Raw genomic sequence first — 22,909 nt, 5'->3', positions numbered from 1 at the left:
AGCAGATCCTGACATCAACTCCAAAACTGGACAGATCAGCTTTCAGGAAAAGAGAGCGGATGAGGGTATGTCTACAGAATATATTAATTGATGAAAACTTTATTCATTACTCGCGGTTTTACGTAAATTAATATAAATAAACTGTGTTTACCAATAATTTAGCTTAAAAACATTTATTTTTTTCAATCATTCGAGTACATTCAGGTAGTCTTGTGTAATGCAGTATTTTGTGTCTATTTAGGTATGGTTAACATGAGTGCTGAAATCGTGGAATAATATATGTTCTTAGCGCGCCTGAAATGGGCTGTCTGCACTCTCAAAGTGCATGTTGTTGCCAAATGTATTTCATATGCTGTAAACCTAGTTCATAGTTGTTAGTTTCCTTTAATGCCAAACAAACACATACCAATCGTTGGTTAGAAGGCGATCGCCGAATTCGTCCTCGCTTTCTCCCGTGTCGCTGGCTGTCGTGTCGTTTTCGTCGTTTTCGCTTGCATACGGTTCAAACCGATATGGCTCAATAGCTTCAGTTTCTTCTTCAATTTCGTTTTCGCTACCTGCCTCCACACTACAACCATCCGTTTCAATACATGCGTAATCTGTTGAATCGCTTAAGCCGCTGAAATCTGAGTCTGAATCCGAGCTAATGTCGCTATATATTGCTGTTCTATCCGCCATGTTTGTTTGTGTTGGCATCACTGTGTGACGTCACAGGAAAATGGACGGGTGTATATAACGATGGTTAAAATCAGGCACTTTGAAGCTTTTTTTAGGGATATTGCGTGATGGGTAAAATTTTGAAAAAAACTTCGAAAAATAAAATAAGCCACTGGGAACTGATTTTTAATGGTTTTAACCCTTCTGAAATTGTGATCATGTTCCCCTTTAGTTATATTACTTTTGTTCTTCTCGTGACATGCAGGGGACGTGAATGATGCAACTTCCCGTGGACCATGTGACTTGTGGAATATTCCAGCATTTTTAAGAAGGGCTAATATGTTGGGCTAACAGGATTGAGCTTAAAAACAACATGGACATGACTGGGGTGTGGATTTTTACTTTGGAAAATAAAATAAACTGAAACTTTATTTGGGGTAAGGAGTAATACAAATATGTAAATAGGATATAAACATTTCTGTTGCATTTAGATTTACTAGAATTCGTGTTAAAATGCAATTTTACGAACTGGGACAGGCAACATAATGCAATTTTTTCTAGTTCTCAAAGTAGTTTAATTTCATCTTTTAAATTGCATTCATGAAATATGCAATCAGATCAACGTGCAGGACACTTTAATGAATAAAACATGCATTTTACAGTTCATTTCATTATGCATTAGTACACAAATGGCACCGATTCGGTTTATTTTGACCTACACAGGATTGGGTTTAGAATCTTTAATACACAAAATGTATCAAAGTGGGTGCATCATTTTTAAATGTTTCCGTTTGGACACGACTGCCCTAAGTTCTGTTATGTTAGCCGCGATTACTGTGAACCACCTCAGTGTCATGTGAGACTGCACATCATTCTCGAGTCACATGTGTAGTTTTCAAACTTGTGCTACTGTCACCTCCAACCAGGCCTGAAAGAGACACCAAGCATGAGACTCTCACCTGAACACAAAGAAGGTGAGTCTGGGATGGCAGGGCTTGTGCCCGCCTGACCAGAACTGGTCAAAAAGTGTGCAATAAATTAGGGCTGCAACGATGAATCGATTATTTCAATTAGAAAAAAGTTTCGATTTATGTTTTGTAGCTTTGATGAATCGTTAATGAGTATAAATAATAAAAATGTATCAACTCTGGACCGCATAATAGAAGGTAAAACAAGTTGATTAGAAGGTAACAGATGGTAAACGAAGGTCAAAAGTAAATACAAGGTAATATAAGTGAATTGAAGGGAAAATAACCTATTAACCCTGTTTAACCTTTTGACTTATTTTTCCTTCTAATTTACCTTCCATTTACCATTTTTAACCCTTGTATTATGTTGAAAAAAAATGACATTGATTATGTTGCGGGTCATTTTGACCCGTACTGTGTAAATACACTCAAAACAGTCAAGAAAACAGGTTAAACCAATAACAACTTTATTTTAGGTTATATAAACATTTAGAAAAGTGACATACAATACATTTTTAATTCCAACACTATATTTAAGAAATACTTTAACTTCAACTTCCCAGCGAACTTCAACATTTTCAATGTTCTCCAAATTTTCTTCAACATTTTCAATGCTCTCCACATGATGGACAGAATGTTACTGTGTGCTTTCTGCAGATGTAATTCTTGCATTTCATACAAGGGTTAAAAATGGTAAATGGAAGGTAAATTAGAAGGAAAAATAAGTCAAAAGGTTAAACAGGGTTAATAGGTAAAGGAAGTAAATAAAAGATAAAATAGGAAATATACAAGGTAAAATAATTACATAAATGGTAAAACAAGGTAAATAGGTAAAGGTAGTAAATAAAAGGTTATATAAGGTAAAAGAATGAATATAAAGGGTAAATAGAAGGTAATAGGAGTGCATTTCAGGTAAAAAAAAAAAGTAAGGTAAATTAGGAGGTAAAATAAGTCAATAAAAGGTTAAACAAGGTAAATAGTAAAGATAGTAAATAAAAGGTAAAATAAAAATATACAAGGTAAAATAAGTAAATAAAAGGTAAAATAAGTAAATAAAAGGTAAATTAGGAGGTAAAATAAGTCAATAAAAGGTTAAACAAGGTAAATAGTAAAGATAGTAAATAAAAGGTAAAATAAAAATATACAAGGTAAAATAAGTAAATAAAAGGTAAATTAGGAGGTAAAATAAGTCAATAAAAGGTAAATTAGGAGGTAAAATAAGTCAATAAAAGGTTAAACAAGGTAAATAGTAAAGATAGTAAATAAAAGGTAAAATAAAAATATACAAGGTAAAATAAGTAAATAAAAGGTTAAACAGGTAAAGGAAGTAAATACAAGGTAAAATAATAAATATTCAAGGTAAAATAATAAATATACAAGGTAAAATATTTAAATACAAGATAAAAAGGTAAAGGTAGTAAATAAGTAATATAAAGGGTGAAGTGAATTGTGAAGTGAATTACATTTATATAGCGCTTTTTCTCAAGTGACTCAAAGCGCTTTACATAGTGAAACCCAATATCTAAGTTACATTTAAACCAGTGTGAGTGGAACTGGGAGCAGGTGGGTAAAGTGTCTTGCCCCAGGACACAACGACAGTGACTAGGATGGCTGAAGCGGGGATCGAACCTGCAACCTCAAAATAAATAGAAGGTAATAGGAGTGCATTTAAGATAAAAAAAAAAAGTGGAAGGTAAAATAAGGCAAATTAGGAGATAAAGGAAGAAAAATATAGAAGGTAAATGAAAGGGAAATAGAAGGTAAAAGACGTTAAAAAAAAAGCAAACAGAAGGTCAAATGTACATAAAGGGTAAAAGAAGGAATATACAAGGGAAAACAAGTTAAGTAGAAGGTTAAATAGAAAGTAAAGTAATGTAAATAAAAGGTAATAGAAGGAATATAGACGATCAAAAAAGGTCAAATAAGTTTAATAGAAGGTAAAATAAGTTAAAAAGAAGTAAATAGTGCAAAATGTGTTATTACAATTTTTTTGTTGTTTTTATGACATTTTACTTCTGTTACTGTATGTAAAAACCTGCACTGCAACCATAGAACTTCCCCAATGTGGGATGAATAAAAGTCTATCCATCTAATCGATACATTACTGGATTACTAACATAAATATCTGCAGCCCTACAATAAATTATTTTTGGCATCTCCCGACGGGGATCACACCTCCTTTTTATCATCCCCCCTTAATGAGGATGAATAGTCGACACCGCCATATTGTTCTTTCTTTGTTTGGGGTCGTGTTTTTTTGCAACTGGGATGACAGAGAAGACTGTGTGCGTTTGTTGTTGTGTTACCAGAGCGGTCCTAAACCTGTCAGCGTGTTCTCAACTTTGTCTTCCACTAGAAACTGCAAGGGAGACGTCGACCAATCAGCAAGCTGCAAAGCCGCAAAGAGAGGAGTCGAGGGAGGCTGAGAGGCCTGCAGAGAAGACGCCTACAGAGGAGACACCTTCAGAGGAGACACCTTCAGATGAGACACCTTCAGAAGAGATGCCAAGTGTGTGCTGGAACAAAACAAGTGTATTTGTTTGTGTAAATGCACATCCTGACACCATTGTGTTTTTCTTGGTCAGTCTCTGAATCTGAGGACGTGGACTTTGAAATCCAAGGTGTGCTCACATTGTGCAAGTAGTAAAACATGACGTGTTTTTTCATTCGATCCTCTCATCTTTCCCCCTGCTTTGTGCATGTGTGTGCGTGCCCAGCTCCCGTCCCTCTGCCTGCATTTGTGGAAGACGACTTTGTAGCAGGTCAGTCCAACAGCAAACATTAATAATCCCTTACATCAGTCTTTCTTAACCATAGGCTTAGTGTTGGGCTGCGAGCACCCCCTAGAAGGGCGCCAAAAAAGATTTGTTGGTGGGGCGGCATAGCTCAGTTGGTAGTGTGGCCGTGCCAGCAACTTGAGGGTTCCAGGTTCGATCCCCGCTTCCGCCATCCAAGTCCCTACTGTTGTGTCCTTGGGCAAGACACTTTAACCACCTGCCCCCAGTGCCACCCACACTGGTTTAAATGTAACTTAGATATTGTGTATCACTATGTAAAGCGCTTTGAGTCACTAGAGAAAAGCGCTATATAAATATAATTCATTTCACTTCTCAGCTGTGGTCCGTAGTGGCCAAAGCGGTACTGTGTTGTAATTCCCTTTTCCACCACTTGTGGCAGTAATGACAATATCAAACAAACAGAAGTAGTCTGGAGCTAAAGTCAGGGAAGTTTCTCAAGCACAAAAATTATGACTAAGGTGGTGAAAGCTGTGTTTTTATTTGCGTTTTAATTTAATTTATAGTTTATTTAACCCTTTAAAGCCTGTATTTGTAATTGGAGCTTTTGTCAAAAACAATTTCCATACAAAGTTTCTTAAATGCCTCAAATGTCCGGCATTTTGAGTTAGGGTTGCGTGTATTTTCAATGTACGTTCAGGGTTAAAAGGGCTTGAAAACAAAGCCAATTGTGCGCGCAACACATACTTGCCAACCTTGAGACCTCCGATTTCGGGAGGTAGGGGGTTGGGGGGTGAGGGGCGTGGTCGGGGGTGGGGCGGGGGCGTGGTTAAGAGGGGAGGAGTATATTTACAGCTAGAATTCACAAGTCAAGTATTTCATATATATATATATATATATATATATACATCCTGAAAATATGCAAACAAAACTGTGTTTGGCTAATTGATACTTTAAACTTGCATAAATAAATCTTAAGGAATATAACATAACTTGGCTTCTGAGGGGTTTAAATGTAATGAATAAAATGCTAAAGTTGTTGATAAACAAGAAATTATTTTAATAATTAAATATGGTCATTTTAAATGAATTATTGTGGTCATTTAAAATTAATTATTTCAAATATGTTTATTTTTTAATATATAATTATATGGCTGGATGTAATAAGTAGTCAGAAAAAATACAAATAAAAATACAATACATTTTGATGTTTTTAGCAAAATATAGTAAAACTTTTTTTTTTTTTTTTTTAATTAATAAAAAAAAAATTTTTTAGGTAAGATAAACATAATACAATTTATCTCTAGTCTGGATGATTTAGTTCTTGTCACCCTTTTGTCCTCCCGTCTCTCCATGAGCTGGGCAAACGCCTGGAGATGCCCTACGTCAACAACACGGTGTGCAGCTCGTAAATCGCCGCCCTCTACTTCACCTTCAGCAGCCTGACCAGCGTCGGCTTTGGCAACGTGTGCGCCAACACGGATCTGCACCATGCTCATCGGCGGTATGTCGGACGCCTCGTATGGAATAGCGTGATTGGGCAGGCACGCTGTTTATATCGTGGGAAAGCGGACGTGAAAAAAGGCTGTCCTCACTCAGGTCCGCATGGAGCTGGAGGGGGCGTGGCCTCCAGCTCCGGCTGAAAATCTGGAGATTTTCGGGAGAATATTTGTCCCGGGAGGTTTTCGGGAGAGGCACCGAATTTCGGGAGTCTCCCGGAAAATTTGCGAGGGTTGGCAAGTATGGCGCAGCAGCATTGGTGAGGGAGGGGCAGAGACAGAGAGAGAGAGAGAGTTATGATAAACGCGCATGCGTCGCCAGGCTGTGCTTTTTATCCATAGATTTATCAGATTTAATTTAATATTATCTATAGCAGGGGTGTCAAAAGTGTGCCCCGGAGGCCATTTGCGGCCCACAGCTAATGTTTTAAAGGCCCACGGCACATTCTAAAAATACTATTCAAATAAACAAAAACATAACAAAAGTGAAATAAAAAAGCTTAAAGGTTAAATGTAATTTAGAAAAAGTTGCAATGTTGACTAATAAAACAAAGCTGTTTTTTTTTCTTTTAAACTGTCATTGCTCAAAACATAATATTGAATCAAAATCAATGTTATTATGAATTATTGACCCATGCAAGGTTCCCATTACTTCACATCAAATATTCCACTAAGAAAAATATTTTTGTTGGAAGATTTTGCAAATTTGGTAAATAAATAACCCAAAAATGTATATTTTGTTGTTTTCTTACTGTACCGAAAATGAACCGAACCGTAACCTCTAAACCTAGGTACGTACCGAACCGAAATTTTTGGTTACCGTTACACCCCTGTCTTCCAGCAGCATTCCTCCGTTCCCGCGTTACGAGCGGTGTGTCTCGTCTCCCTGTGTTCCCCTCTGTTTCTCTGGCTTTCCCTTTTGGATCTCGACCTCCCGCTTGGACACGGACTTGGACGCCTCTCTATTGCCAGCGAGGGATGACAAGTGAAAACGAGGCTCAAACAAGCAGTTCACATCCCATCACGGGAGCAGAGATCGGCTTTAAGGATGGTGAAGACGAGTGTTGTCCCGATACCAAAATTATTTTTGATACTTTTCGGTACTTTTCTAAATAAAGAGGACCACAAAAAATTGCATTGTTGGCTTTACGGTACATTAAACATATGTTTCCTATTGCAAATTTGTTCTTAAATAAAATGGTGAACATACTAGACAACTTGTCTTTTAGTAGTAAGTATGCATCCGGTCTCCCCTAGAGAGAGAGGGGGGGGGGTTTCCTTGCCCTTATGTGGGCTCTGTACCGCGGATGTCGTTGTAGGCTTGTGCAGCCCTTTGAGACACTTGTGATTTAGGGCTATATAAATAAACATTGATTGATTGATTGATTGATAGTGAACACATTTTTGTTTTTCAGATGATCCTGGAGAAGACACTGAGCATAATTACGGTGTGTCAAATGTTTTACCATTCGTCGTCCTGCGTGGCCATTCTTCATTCTTCGTTCTTTCTTTCTTTCAGCGAAAGACGCGGACGCCATCGACACGAGCGGAGGTGAGTATAGCTGTTTAGCTAACAGCGAGTGATGGTGATGAACTGTTGATGCCTTGTGCTTGCAGTGTTAGTGGAGGAGCCTTCGTCTCAGGAGAGCATCGGTAAGATGGTTGGTCACTGGCCGTCTACAAATAATGAGCAGCAGCGACAACGTTAACTCTGTTTGTTTGTTGTGAAGTGGAATCGGCCAGGGATCTGACCAGCTCCAAGTTCACACAGGAAGAAGGTACACCATGTTGCCTTTTTTGTGTTTCATGTTGTGAAGTACCGTATTTTCCGCACTATATGGCGCACCGGATTATAAGGCGCACCTTCAATGAATGGCCTATTTTAAAACTTTGTTCATATATAAGGCGCACCTCATTGTAAGGCGCATAGAATAGACGCTACAGTAGAGGCTGGGGTTACGTTATGCAACCCGTAGTTGTGAGACCTGTTGTGGCTCAATATTGGTCCATATATAAGGCGCAATGGAATTATAAGGCGCACTGTCAGCTTTTTGAGAAAATTGGAGGTTTTTAGGTGCGCCTTATAGTGCGGAAAATACGGGACAGATGTTTGCTTTTCTATGTCAGAAGTGGAAGTGGAGAAACGGTCTGACCCAGCAGAACCACAGAGAGAGAACCAGGCGGACCCAGTAGAACCACAGAGTGAGACAACTGGGCAGACGGAGAGCGCCCCTGAAGGTATGCTCATGTAACGGCGACAAACCAGTGTGAATGTGCGAGTACATCATACTTGCCAACCCTCCCGGATTTTCCGGAAGACTCCCGAAATTCAGCGCCTCTCCCGAAAACCTCCCGGGACAAATTTTCTCCCGAAATTCAGGCAGACTCAGGTCCTCCACAATATAAAAAAGCGTACCTGCCCAATGACGTTATAACTGTAGAATGATGGAGGGCGAGTTCTTGGTTTCTTATGTGGGTTTATTGTTAGGCAGTTTCATTAACGTCCTCCCAGCGTGGCAACAACAGCAGTCACTTTTTTGTATACCGTAAAGCAGTTCGTCTGCCGTAAACAGCAATGTTGTGACACTCTTAAACAGGACAATACTGCCATCTAGTACATTTGATGAAAGCACTTTTGTGCGTGCCACACATCAATGCATCATCAGAGAGGGTGTTCAGCATGGTTCGAAAAATAGTGACAGAGAATAGAACAAGGATGGACAATTCAACCCTTAACTCAACGATGAGTAGATGAGTGTTATGTGTGTGTATATGTGTAAATAAATGAACACTGAAATTCAAGTATTTATTTTATATATATATATATATATATATATATATATATATATATATATATATTTATATAATAAAATATATATATATATATATATATATATATATATATATATATATATATATATATATATAATAAAATAAATAAATATATATATATATATATATATATATATATATATATTATATTTTATGAAATACTTGACTTGGTGAATTCTAGCTGTAAATATACTCCTCCCCTTTTAGCCACGCCCCCAACCACGCCACCGTCCCACACCGATCATGCCCACCCCCACCCCTCCCCCACCTCCCGAAATCGGAGGTCTCAAGGTTGGCAAGTATGGAGTACATGTTGGTAAAACTTTGATTGATTGCTTGAGACTTTTAGTAGTAGATTGCACTGTACAGTACATATTCCGTACAATTGACCACTAAATGGTAACACCCGAATCAGTTTTTCAACTTCTTTAAGTCGGGGGTCCACCTCACTAGAGTTCGTGGTGAACAGTCGAAAGATCTGGCTTTTACAAAACACAAAGTGTTCCTGAGCCCATGTGGTGATATCCTTTACACACTGATGTCGCTTTTTGATGCAGTACTGCCTGAGGGATCAAAAGGCACGTGCATCCAATGTTGGTTTTCAGCTTTGCTGCTTACGTGCAGTGATTTCTCCAGAATATCTGAACCTTTTGATGATATTACAGACCGTAGATGGTGAAATCCCTAAATTCCTTGCAATAACTGGTTGAGAAATGTTGTTCTTAATCAATTTGCTCACGCATTTGTTCACAAAGTGGTGACCCCCGCCCTATCCTTGTTTGTGAATGACTGAGCATTTCATGGAAGCTGCTTTTATACCCAATCATGGCACCCACCTGTTCCCAATTAGCCTGTTCAACTGTTGGGATGTTCCAAATAAGTGTTTCTCAGTCTTTTTCGCCACTTGTGCCAGCTTTTTTGAAACGTGTTGTAGGCATCAAATTCCAAATGAGCTAATATTTGCAAAAAATTAAGTTTTCCAGTTCGAACGTTAAGTATCTTGTCTTTGCAGTCTATTCAATTGAATATAAGTTGAAAAGGATTTGCAAATCATTGTATTCTGTTTTTATTTACCATTTACACAAAGTGCCAACTTCATGGGTTTTGGGTTTTGTAGCTCAATGCCTAGCGCCCTCGCAATCTCATTCGGAGGACCAAGTTTTGAACACCAGGCGAAACGAAAGATAGATACTCACATGCTAATATGCACCTTGTTAAGACCGGATATTTAATGGTCCCCTGTTATGGCGAAATGACTTTTTAATGATCTTCTAACAGTAATATGTCTCCCACCCTGTTTATGAACGCCAAACAAGATAAAAGTCTACCATCTCCCTCACTTGTTTGCTCCACTTTTGACAGAAAAGACGCTCAAATACTTGGCTTTTTTAAAGTTGTAAACCATCGGTGTCCAAAATGCGGCCAGGGGGCCATTTGCGGCCCGTAGCTACATTTTTTAGCAGCCCAATCATTCATGTTATAATTTTAGCATGCTAGCTTTTTTGCAAATTTTACAGGTATACACCTCAGCCTCAAATATTTTGTTTCTTGAGGAATAATAACTGTTAGCATGTTAACATTTGTATGCTTGGCATTTTTTAACAAATTTAAAGTATGCACTATAGTTATATTTTGGTACTTGATGCATACTAATGTTAGCATGTTAGTGTTTTAGCTAATTTAACAGGAATACACCTCAGTATTATACAAACCCCGTTTCCATATGAGTTGGGAAATTGTGTTGGATGTAAATATAGACGGAATACAATGATTTGCAAATCCTTTTCAACCCATATTCAGTTGAATGCACTACAAAGACAAGATATTTGATGTTCAAACTCATAAACTTTTTTTTTTTTTGCAAATAATAATTAACTTAGAATTTCATGACTGCAACACGTGCCAAAGTAGTTGGGAAAGGGCATGTTCACCACTGTGTTGCATGGCCTTTCCTTTTAACAACACTCAATAAACGATTGGGAATTGAGGAAACTAATTGTTGAAGCTTTGAAAGTGGAATTCTTTCCCATTCTTGTTTTATGTAGAGCTTCAGACGTTCAACAGTCCGGGGTCTCCACTGTCGTATTTTACGCTTCATAATGCGCCACACATTTTCCATGGGAGACAGGTCTGGACTGCAGGCAGGCCAGGAAAGTACCCGCACTCCTTTTTTACGAAGCCACGCTGTTGTAACACGTGCTGAATGTGGCTTGGCATTGTCTTGCTGAAATAAGCAGGGGCGTCCATGAAAAAGACGGCGCTTAGATGGCAGCATATGTTGTTCCAAAACCTGTATGTACCTTTCAGCATTAATGGTGCCTTCACAGATGTGTAAGTTACCCATACCTTGGGCACTAATGCACCCCCATACCATCACAGATGCTGGCTTTTACACTTTGCGTCCATAACAGTCTGGATGGTTCGCTTCCCCTTTGGTCCGGATGACACGATGTCGAATATTTCCAAAAACAATTTGAAATGTGGACTCACAGAACACTTTTCCACTTTGCATGAGTCCATCTTAGATGATCTCGGGCCCAGAGAAGCCGGCGGCGGCGTTTCTGGATGTTGTTGATAAATGGCTTTCGCTTTGCATAGTAGAGCTTTAACTTGCACTTACAGATGTAGCGACCAACTGTATTTAGTGACAGTGGTTTTCTGAAGTGTTCCTGAGCCCATGTGGTGATATCCTTTAGAGATTGATGTCGGTTTTGGATACAGTGCCGTCTGAGGGATCGAAGGTCACGGTCATTCAATGTTGGTTTCCGGCCATGCCGCTTACGTGGAGTGATTTCTCCAGATTCTCCGAACCTTCTGATGATATTATGGACCGTAGATGTTGAAATCCCTAAATTTCTTGCAATTGCACTTTGAGAAATGTTGTTCTTAAACTGTTTGACTATTTGCTCACGCAGTTGTGGACAAAGGGGTGTACCTCGCCCCGTCCTTTCTTGTGAAAGACTGAGCATTTTTTGGGAAGCTGTTTTTATACCCAATCATGGCACCGACCTGTTCCCAATTAGCCTGCCACACCTGTGGGATGTTCCAAATAAGTGTTTGACGAGCATTCCTCAACTTTATCAGTATTTATTGCCACCTTTCCCAACTTCTTTGTCACGTGTTGCTGGCATCAAATTCTAAAGTTAATGATTATTTGCAAAAAAAAAAAAATGTTTATCAGTTTGAACATCAAATATGTTGTCTTTGTAGCATATTCAACTGAATATGGGTTGAAAATTATTTGCAAATCATTGTATTCCGTTTATATTTACATCTAACACAATTTCCCAACTCATATGTGTCACGTTCAAACACTGAGGACATCTATTAAACAAGACAAAAGGCAAGGAATCAAACAGACAGAATTCAATTTGGACTCAATTGAGGAGAGACATGGCCACTGCACTCTCTGTACAGTCCTGCACCACGCTCTGACGAAGAAGGTTTTCGTCTCCTCTTTTATTCAGATGTTCAATGTTCACGCACCAACACATGTCACAGCAGGAATGGGAAGTATGTAAAACAGTCATTGTTTTCGGTCGCTTTGAAGACCAAGAAGAGGATTTCTCGGGCTTGGGCTCTTCCTGGGTCCAGCTGGGGCAGGTGTTGGAGGACAATGGATAACCCCTCCCGTCTCCTGACCACAGCAACTTCAAGAGGGCAGCGGGTCGTAAATAGCGTTGACCTCGGTTACCAAATAGTTGGAAGAGAGTTTGTGAAATACTTCAGAGAGAGTTCGTTTAACACTTGAAAGAGAGTTCCTCTGGAAGTTGAGCAGATCCTGCCATCTGTCCGTGTTGAAATCAAAGTGGAGTTTTACGAGCCTTCTTCCTCTTGTTAGGCCTCGAAAGACAGCCTTCATCTTCTTATCAGGAACACAATGCAACACAACGTTTCTTTTGTGATAACTTACAAACAATTATGCCAACAATATGGAAACGGGGTTTGTACATAAACACAAGCTGTGTGAGCATCAGAATATGCTATAAATACAGTATGTACACTAAGTATACACATGTCCTTTGTTGAAAATGTGTACTCCTACATACACTGTGTACTAAGAGAATGACTAACTGTTTGTTGTCTCCTTCACTTTGTCTTAGAAGCGGCGGCCGAGGACAAGCCCAAAGAAAAAGGTGACACTTTTTTTTTCTTTTTTCTTGGAGCTGGTGATAAATACTTGTCATACGTTTGTTCTCCAGCCAAGAAGAAGAAAGCGAAACTGCTGAACAAGTTGGACAAAACCATCAAAGCAGAAGTGGATGCTGCTGAGAAGCTACGCAAGAAAGTATGTGGGAGGAAGAGAGGGATATTGGCTTTTGATGCACTTTCTGTTGACTCGTGTGTGTGTGCGTGTGTGTGTGTGTGTGTGTGTGTGTGTCAGGGTAAAGTGGAGGCGGCGCTGAAAGCCTTTGAGACGTTAGTGCAGCAGCACCCTCAGAGCCCCCGCGCTCGCTACGGCAAAGCACAGGTACTTAAGTCAAGGGCCGCCTCGTCATTGGACACTTTAAATCGGGGGTGTCCAAATTTTTTCCACTGAAAAATGATAATTTTCCTTTTCAAAACCAACACAATATATAGTGTTACCATTGGGGCTCCCTTCGATTTCAGTGAACTTTAAAGGTCCCACGGACCCAGAAGGGTCTCAGTCATTAAAGTGTTAAAATAAGTTGTATATTAATAAAAAAAAATTCCTTCAACTGATAAATATTTATAAATCAACTTGCGACCTATCCGTTGACATCAAGTTTTTTGTTATGTTGTATGTTCTTTTTTTTCCCCAAAGAAAACCTTGTTTTTAATGGCAAAAACACAAAATATGCAATATTTTCCCCAAAACATTTTTCAAAATGGAATATTTTATCTGAAGTAATTGGAGCCTTAAATGGGTAAATAATTCATAATAACATTGCTTTTATTCTTTTTTTTTTTTAAATGACAGTTAAAAAAAAAAAAAAAATCTGATAAAAGGCCTCCCTTTAATAAAAGTGTTAAAAAAATAATCGTATATCAATGTATATTATTTATACTTTAAATGCTTAAATCTCTAGATCAACTTGCGATTTATTCGTTCACATCAGGTTTTTTTATTTTGTATGTTCTTTTTTTTTTTTTCAAAGAAAACCTTGTTTTTAATGGCAAAAACACAAAATATGCAATATTTTCCCCAAAAAAATTTTCAAAATGGAATATTTTATCTGAAGTAATTGGAGCCTTTAATTGGTAAATAATTCATAATAACATTGCTTTTATTCTTTTTTTTTTTTTTTAAATGACAGTTAAAAAAAAAAAATCTGATAAAAGGCCTCCCTTTAATAAAAGTGTTAAAAAAATAATCGTATATCATTTGTATATTATTTATACTTGAAATGCTTAAATCTCTTGATCAACTTGCGATTTATTTTGTATGTTCTTTATTTTTTTCAAAGAAAACCTTGTTCTTAATGGCAAAAACACAAAGTATGCAATATTTTCCCCAAAACATTTTTCAAAATGGAATATTTTATCTGAAGTAATTGGAGCCTTAAATGGGTAAAAAAAAATCATAATATCATTACTTTTATTCATTATTTTTTGAACAATGACAGTTTAAAAATATCTGATAAAATGGCCCATACTAATAAAAGTGTTAAAAATAAATTGTATATCATTATATATTATTTTTACTTTAAATGCTTAAATCTCTAGATCTACTTCAGATCTATCTATAAGGTTTTTTTTGTTTTTTTAGCAATGACAGTTTTGAAGAAAAAAAACTTTGTGTTTTTAGTGTCAATATTGCAACTTTTACACCTGTTTGCTGTCTTATTCCACTTTTTATGGGTTTTTTTGTATTAGTATTTTGAAAATGTGCCGCGGGCCCTTATCCCTACTTTTAAATACAGACTGTGTGTGTGTGTGTGTGTGTGTGTGTGTGTGTGTGTGTGTGTGTGTGTGTGTGTGTGTGTGTGTGTGTGTGTGTGTGTGTGTGTGTGTGTGTGTGTGTGTGCACAGGCAGAGGACGACTTGGCCGAAAAGAAGCGCAGCAACGACATGTTGCTGAAGGCCATCAACAGCTACAGAGAAGCCGCCGAGCTTCCGGACGCCAACGCTGACCTCATTAGAGCGGCGCTGAAGAGACGAGCCGAGCGCCAACAGTTCCTGGGTAACGTCTACCGCCGCCGGCCATCTTGTCCCACGCTTCACGAGCTGAACTCCAGCTCCCTTCGCAGGCCGCATGCGGGGCGCTGTAGCAACCCTGGAGAGGCTGGTTCAGATGTTCCCGGAAGACATCGGTCTGAAGAACGACCTGGGCGTGTCCTACCTGTTGCTCGGAGACAACAAAGGTGCTAAGAAGGTCTACAAGGAGGTGAGGGATTCCTCTTCTTTGGTTCTCCTTCTTCAGTCTCACCGGCACCATCTTTTAGGTACTGGCGGCTGCCCCCGATGACGGCTTTGCCAAAGTCCACTACGGATTCATCCTGAAGTCGGAGAACAAGATCGCAGAGAGCATTCCCTACCTGAAGGTTTGTGCGCAACATCCTGACCCTTGAGTTGACTTGGATGATCCCAGTGAGTCCGTGTGGGTCCACCAGGAGGGGCTGGAGTCTGGCGAGCCCGGCACTGACGACGGTCGCTTCTACTTCCACCTGGGAGACGCCTTGCAGAGAGTCGGAGACAAGAGCGTGAGTGCATGACACGCTAAAACATCTCGCCACCTCCTGACCTGTCGAACGTACCGCAGGCGTACCACTGGTACCAGCTGGGTCACGAGCGCGGCCACTTTGCGTCCGTGTGGCAGAGGTCCCTCTACAACGTGGACGGGCTCAAGGCGCAGCCCTGGTGGACGCCAAGCGAGACTGGCTACACCGATCTGGTGAAGGTAGGAATGCAGGGAGTCATAGTGGTGAAGTGGGGATCCTGTACCAAGGTCCATAGGCTTTTGTAAAGTTTGAAGATTTTTCTTTTTTTTCTAAGTACCGTATTTTTCGGACCATAGGGCGCACCGGATTATAAGGCGCATTGCAGATGAGCGGATCTAGTCAGGTCTATTTACATACAAAAGGCGCACCGGATTATAGGGCGCATTAAAGGCCTACTGAAACCCACTACTACCGACCACGCAGTCTGATAGTTTATATATCAATGATGAAATCTTAACATTGCAACACATGCCAATACGGCCGGGTTAGGTTACTAAAGTGCAATTTTAAATTTCGCGCAAAATATCCTGCTGAAAACGTCTCGGTATGATGAAGTCAGCGCGTGACGTCGCGATTGTAGAGGACATTTTGCAATAGTTTTTAGTGCGTGTATACACACCAAGTGTGTGTTTATATAAAAGATGTTGAGTTTGAGTGGGATTGGGTGCCCTTTAATCCTACAGACTTTGGTGCTCCGCCCCTGTACACGGGGATGTGGCTTGAGTCTGATGTCATTCCGTGTGTGTCCAGGCGCTGGAGAGGAACTGGAAGACCATCCGGGACGAGGCTCTGGCCATGATGGACAGCAACACGGGAATGTTCGTCCCCGAGGAGGAGAACCTGCGGGAGAAGGGCGAGTGGGGACAATACACCCTCTGGCAGCAAGGTCCGTTTAGACGCTTTATTGTCCGCTTTATCGTCCGCTTTATCGTCCGCGTCCCCACCAGCTGACCCATTTGTGTTCAGGGAGGAAAGCTGTAGATGCCTGTCAGACCGCCCCCAAAACATGCTCGCTGCTGGAGAAATTCCCTGAAGCTACTGGCTGCAAGAGAGGACAGGTGCACACACACACACACACACACACACACACACACACACACACACACACACACTCTCCCTTATTAAGGACCTCTGTGAAGTTAGCCCCCCTTATCATTGCACATGTTAAAGTACCGGTAACACTGCTATTTGTTAGTGCTACTTTTGTGGTGGTTTGTGTTACTAACATTTTTTTTGTCTTCCTATTACCGTATAGTTTTTAATGTTATTAACGTGTTATTATTCACAACGAGTCCCCCCCCGTTGTCTCAATCTCCCCAAACTGGTCCCAAATATTTGTGGTGCAAATTTTTTGTTTAGCTATTTTATTTTTTATGTTAAAGTAGCAGTAGAGTGGAAAAACAAGTTGACTTTATATGCTTAATTCTGTTTCATTGTATCCATTAAACCATATCCAATCGTATTTGCAATCCGCAAAGTATGGGACAAAATTGTGGAGATTTTGACAAGGTGGGGTGGGGGGCTTTTTATGAATAATAACAAGTTAATATCATAAAAACTATAATAGTTAATAACATGAAAATGATAATACTTAGACAAAAAATTCAAACGTAGCAGAAATGTTTGGGACAAGTGTGGGGAGATTTTGACATGATGGGGGGGCTGGTTATGAATAATAACACGTTAGTAACATAATAACTATAATAGTTAATAACATAAAAACTTTAGTAGTCAATAACATAAAAACTGTAATAGTTAACATAAAAACTATAATAGTTATAATAAAAACTGTAATAGACAATATATTTTTGCAGCAGAAACGTAGCACAAACAAATGTTTGGGGAGATTTCAACAAGGTGGGGGGGGGATGTTATGAATAATAACACGTTAATAACATAAAAACTATAATAGACAAAGGAAATTTTGCAGCACAAACGCTTGGGACACGTTTGGGGAGATTTTTACAAGGAGTTGGGGCTGGTTATTAAGTTAAAGTTAAAGTACCAATGATTGTCACACACACACTAGGTGTGGCGAAATTATTCTCTGCATTTGACCCATCACGCTTGATCACCCCCTGGGAGGTGAGGGGAGCAGTGAGCAGCAGCGGTGGCCGCGCCCGGGAATCATTTTTGGTGATTTAACCCCCAATTCCAACCCTTGATGCTGAGTGCCAAGCAGGGAAGTAATGGGTCCCGTTTTTATAGTCTTTGGTATGACTCGGCCGGGGTTTGAACTCACGACCTACCGATTTCAGGGCGACTCTGTGAATGATAACACGTTAATAACATAAAAACTATAAATCGACAAAAAGAACAGTTTGTAGCACAAACGTTTGGAACAAGTTTGGGGAGATTTTGACAAGGTGATAGAGGCTGGTTATGAATAATAACATGTTAATAACATAAGAACTATAGTAGTTAATAACATAAGAACTATAATAGTTAATAACATAAGAATTATAATAGTAATACAATAACTATAATAGTTAATAACATAAGAACTATAATAGTTAATAACCTAAGAACTAAAATAGTTAATAACATCAGATATATAATAGTTAATAACATAAGAACTATATAAGTAAATAACATAAGAACTATAATAGTTTATAACATAAGAACTATAATAGTAATAACATAACTATAATAGTTAATAACATAAGAACTATAATAGTTAATAACATAAGAACTAAAATAGTTAATAACATAAGAACTATAATAGTTAATAACATAAGAACTAAAATAGTTAATAACATAAGATATATAATAATTAATAACATAAGAACTATATAAGTTAATAACATAAGAACTATAATAGTAATAACATAACTATTATAGTTAATAACATAAGAACTATAATAGTTAATAACATAAGAACTAAAATAGTTAATAACATAAGATTTATAATAGTTAACATAAGAACTAAAATAGTTAATAACATAAGATTTATAATAGTTAATAACATAAGAACTAAAATAGTTAATAACATAAGATATATAATAGTTAATAACATAAGAACTAAAATAGTTAATAACATAAGATATATAATAGTTAATAACATAAGAACTATATAAGTTAATAACATAAGAACTATATAAGTTAATAACATAAGAACTAAAATAGTTAATAACATAAGATATATAATAGTTAATAACATAAGAACTATAATAGTTAATAACATAAGAACTATAATAGTTAATACCATAATAACTATAATAGTTAGACAAAGGAAAATTTACAGCAAAAACGTTTGAAAGAAGTTTGGGGAAATTTTAACAAGGTGGGGGGGCTGGTTATGAACAATAAAACGTTGATAACATATAAATTATAACAAGTTAATAACATAAAAACTATAATAGACAAAAATGTTTATAGCACAAACGTTTGGGACAAATTTAGGCAGATTTTGACAAGTAAGGGGGGGCTCGTTATGAATAATAAAACGTTGATAACGTAAAAACTATAAAACGTTAATAACATAAAAACTATAATAGTTAATAACATAAAAACTATAATAGTTGAAATAAAAACTGTAATCGACAAAACCTTTTTGCAGCAGAAACGAACAAAGTTTGGGGAGATTTTAACAAGGTGCTGGGGGCTGGTTATGAATAATAATATGTTATTAACATAACTATAATAGTAGGGCTGCAAATCTTTGGGTGTCCCACGATTCGATTCAATATCGATTCTTGGGGTCACGATTCGATTATAAATCGATTTTTTTGATTCAACGCGATTCCCGATTCAAAAACGATATTTTTCTGATTCAAAAGGATTCTCTATTCATTCAATACATAGGATTTCAGCAGGATCTACCCCAGTCTGCTGACATACAAGCAGAGTAGTAGATTTTTGTAAAAAAGCTTTTAAAATTGTAAAGGACAATGTTTTATCAACTGATTGCAATAATGTACATTTGTTTTAACTATTAAATGAACCAAAAATATGACTTATTTTATCTTTGTGAAAATATTTGACACAGTGTGTTGTCAAGCTTATGAGATGTGATGCAAGTGTAAGCCACTGTGACACTATTGTTCTTTTTTTTTTTTTTTTTTTTTTTTTTTTATAAATGTCTAATGATAATGTCATTGAGGGCTTTTTAATCACTGCTATGTTGAAATTGTAACTAATATTGATACTGTTGTTGATAATATTCATTTTTGTTTCACTACTTTTGGTTTGTTCTGTGTCGTGTTTGTGTCTCCTCTCAATTGCTCTGTTTATTGCAGTTCTGATTGTTGCTGGGTCGGGTTTGGTTTTGGAATTGGATTGCATTGTTATGGTATTGCTGTGTATTGTTTTGTTGGATTGATTAATAAAAAATAAAATTAAAATAAATAAAATAAAATAGATTTTTGAAAAATGAGAATCGATACTGAATCGCACAACGTGAGAATGGCGATTTGAATTCGAATCGATTTTTCCCCACACCCCAGTTAGACAAAAATGTGTATAGCACTAATGTTTGAGACAAGTTTAGGCAGATTTTGACAAGGTGGGGGGGCTGGTTATGAATAATAAAACGTGAATAACATAAAAACTATAATAGTAAGACAAAATATTTTTTCAGCAGAGACTTAGCACAGACGAATGAGACATGTTTGGGGAGATGTTGACAAGGTAGGGGGGCTGGATGACGTCCCTCGTCAGAAAATTTATTTTGAACTAACTTGAAAGAAATGAACATGCTTGCAGCACGAAGAAATGGCAGTGTTATTTTAATATTTGCAATATATTATTATTATTGAGAGCATTTTGATGCAGGCTAGTCTTGTGGCTGTCATGTCTGTGTGATCATGTTTTGTTTTGGTTATGTTCGGTTTGGTTTTTGGACTCTTTGTGCACTCTTGTTTGTTTTGTCACCATAGCGACCCATCAGTTTCGCCTGTTTCACGTGTTGGACTCATGCACCTGTTGTCAATCACCACATCACTATTTAAGCCTGTAGTTGCCAGGCAGTCAGCCTGGCGACATCACTCTCTACACACCCTTGTTATTTATACTGATGATCTTTTCCATGCTCGTTTCTTGTCACAGTAAGTGTTTATTTGTTTTCATGTTCATAGTTTTTTGCCCAAGAGCTAGTTTTGTTTCATAGTCAAGTTTGAATCTCCGCCTTGTGCGCGCTTTTTGTTTGTTCTTTTTGTTAGTGATAAAAATAAATATGGCTTTACCTTCAAAAAAACAAAACAAAATTAAAGCTGCAAGCAGCGATGGACGGGACCGACTTTGACGGCACATAAAATCAAAACCGTAGCAGTAATTAAAACTCTTTGGTCTACTTTTAATCAGAAGGGTTCAATCTCTCTCCTGTGCTAGTTTGAAGCCGACACGACAAACGCGCTCAGAGGAGATAATGTTTCAAAAAAGGTGACCGGTTTTTACAAAACTTTTGTTTTGAAGGGGGAATTGCAAACTTCCTGTTGATTTTTGCTGGGGGTTGTCAATATATGAAATGTAGGTCTAAGTGAGACCTACACATAGGTTTTTGTTTCATGTCTCTAAGACATTCCTACTGGAAGTTACAGGCAATTTTGTCTGAGTTTTCTTCCTAGGAGCAGTTGTGTCTGTGTTTTCTTCCTACGGGGCGCTAGAGCGCAATTTTGAGTTTTGGGGTTGGGTTTTTTTTTTTTATTAGATCGCAATTTTTAATAGTCCTGATGTGTGTGTCCAGTTTGGTGAGTTTTGAAGCATGTTAAGTGGGTCAAATTAAAGCTCAAAGAGGCAAAACTGACAGTTTTTACTAAATGTTTGTTTTGAAGGGGGACTTGCCAACTTCCTGTTGATTTTTGCTAAAAGATGTCAATGTATGAAATCTAGGTCTAAGGCAGACCTACATAGAGGTTTTTGTTTCATGTCTCTACTACTCTCTTGTGGGGCGGTATAGCTCGGTTGGTAGAGCGGCCGTGCCAGCAACTTGAGGGTTGCAGGTTCGATCCCCGCTTCCGCCATCCTAGTCACTGCCGTTGTTTCTTTGGGCAAGACACTTTACCCACCTGCTCCCAGTGCCACCCACACTGGTTTAAATGTAACTTAGATATTGGGTTTCACAATGTAAAGCGCTTTGAGTCACTTGAGAAAAAGCGCTATATAAATGTAATTCACTTCACTTCACTTCACTCTACGACATTCCTACCGGAAGTTACAAGCAGTTTTGTCTGTGTTTTTTCCTAGGGGGCGCGAGAGCGCAATTTTGAGTTTTGGGGTTTGTTTTTTTTATTAGATGGCAATTTTTGCCAGTCCTGATCTGTGTGTCAAATATGGTGAGTTTTGAAGCATGTTAAGGGGGTCAAATTACAGCTCAAAGAGGCGGCGGAATAATAATAATAAAACCTTACAATTACAATAGGGTCCTCTGTCCCAAAGGGACATTGCGGTCCCTAATTACAATAGGGTCCTCTGTCCCAAAAGGACATTCCGGTCCCTAATAAAGAAAGAATAAAACGTTACAAATACAATAGGGTCCTCTGTCCCAAAGGGACATTGCGGTCCCTAATAAAGAATAAAACCTTACAAATTCAATAGGGTCCTCTGTCCCAAAGGGACATTGCGGTCCCTAATAATAATAAAGAATAAAACCTTACAAATTCAATAGGGTCCTTTGTCCCAAAGGGACATTGCTGTCCCTAAAAACACTTTCTGTGACAAGAAACGAGCATGGAAAAGATCATCAGCATAAATAACAAGGGTGTGTAGAGAGTGATGTCGCCAGGCTGACTGCCTGGCAACTACAGGCTTAAATAGTGATGTGGTGATTGACAACAGGTGCATGAGTCCAACACGTGAAACTAATGAGTCGCTATGGTGACAAAACAAACAAGAGTGCACAAAGAGTCCAAAAACCAAACCGAACATACCCAAAACAAAACATGATCACACAGACGTGACAGTGGCGGCCAGTCCTCCATGTTGAACCCCCTTGGTGACGTGTGTGCAGATCAAGTTCTCAGTCATGCAGCCGGGCACGCACGTGTGGCCGCACACGGGTCCCACCAACTGCCGCCTGAGGATGCACCTGGGCCTGGTGGTCCCCAAACACGGCTGCAGGATCCGCTGCACCGACCAGACCAGGTGCGCGTCCATCCCCCGCCTCCTCCTCAGTCACCGGCTGACCTCTTCTTCATCCCCGCAGGGAGTGGGAGGAAGGCAAGGTTCTCATCTTCGACGACTCCTTCGAGCACGAGGTGTGGCAGGAGGCGGACGCGTACCGCCTCATCTTCATCGTGGACGTGTGGCACCCGCAGCTGACGGCCCAGCAGCGCCAGACTCTCAGCGCCATCTAGACCAGGAAGTCTTTTTTTACGCTTCTCTTGAGAGATGATACTACTGACCTGACCGCCGTACTTCCTGTTTCAACCCTTTGCCAAAAAACATCAAGTTGTGTTCAATGTTTGTGTTTACTTGAGCATACCAACCACTTTGTTACTTTCTCTTCGTGCTCATCTTCCTCCCCACTTTTGTACCATGACTACAAACACCAGATACTATTAGAGATTATATTTTTGAATAAAAACCACACAAACACA

At 38.6% G+C, this 22,909-nt stretch overlaps 1 protein-coding gene across 2 annotated transcripts in view; it reads left to right on the top strand.

Moving 5' to 3' along the window:
* The window catches only part of LOC133609428 (aspartyl/asparaginyl beta-hydroxylase-like), a 62,104-nt gene extending 39,195 nt beyond the window's left edge, over positions 1–22,909 (top strand). The window contains exons 1-19 of one of the 2 annotated variants that reach the window (XM_061965004.2): positions 3,985–4,134; positions 4,211–4,387; positions 7,275–7,307; positions 7,379–7,411; positions 7,477–7,512; positions 7,590–7,637; positions 7,987–8,097; positions 12,795–12,827; positions 12,894–12,979; positions 13,076–13,162; positions 14,686–14,836; positions 14,904–15,040; positions 15,099–15,197; positions 15,267–15,356; positions 15,416–15,553; positions 16,125–16,260; positions 16,341–16,432; positions 22,321–22,454; positions 22,516–22,909. In XM_061965004.2, coding sequence (XP_061820988.1) covers positions 4,276–4,387; positions 7,275–7,307; positions 7,379–7,411; positions 7,477–7,512; positions 7,590–7,637; positions 7,987–8,097; positions 12,795–12,827; positions 12,894–12,979; positions 13,076–13,162; positions 14,686–14,836; positions 14,904–15,040; positions 15,099–15,197; positions 15,267–15,356; positions 15,416–15,553; positions 16,125–16,260; positions 16,341–16,432; positions 22,321–22,454; positions 22,516–22,666 — 1,707 coding nt within the window. In that variant the 5' untranslated portion in view covers positions 3,985–4,134; positions 4,211–4,275 and the 3' untranslated portion in view covers positions 22,667–22,909. Of the gene's footprint in view, positions 1–3,984; positions 4,135–4,210; positions 4,388–7,274; positions 7,308–7,378; positions 7,412–7,476; positions 7,513–7,589; positions 7,638–7,986; positions 8,098–12,794; positions 12,828–12,893; positions 12,980–13,075; positions 13,163–14,685; positions 14,837–14,903; positions 15,041–15,098; positions 15,198–15,266; positions 15,357–15,415; positions 15,554–16,124; positions 16,261–16,340; positions 16,433–22,320; positions 22,455–22,515 lie in introns of those variants that run through there. The other variant, XM_061965005.2, reaches the window with a different exon arrangement.

The sequence above is a fragment of the Nerophis lumbriciformis genome, linkage group LG07 (genome assembly GCF_033978685.3).
Source record: "Nerophis lumbriciformis linkage group LG07, RoL_Nlum_v2.1, whole genome shotgun sequence".
In the NCBI taxonomy this organism is placed as follows: domain Eukaryota; kingdom Metazoa; phylum Chordata; class Actinopteri; order Syngnathiformes; family Syngnathidae; genus Nerophis; species Nerophis lumbriciformis.
The sequence above is the reverse complement of the archived record's forward strand: the minus strand, read 5'-3'. Positions and strand labels throughout refer to the sequence as shown.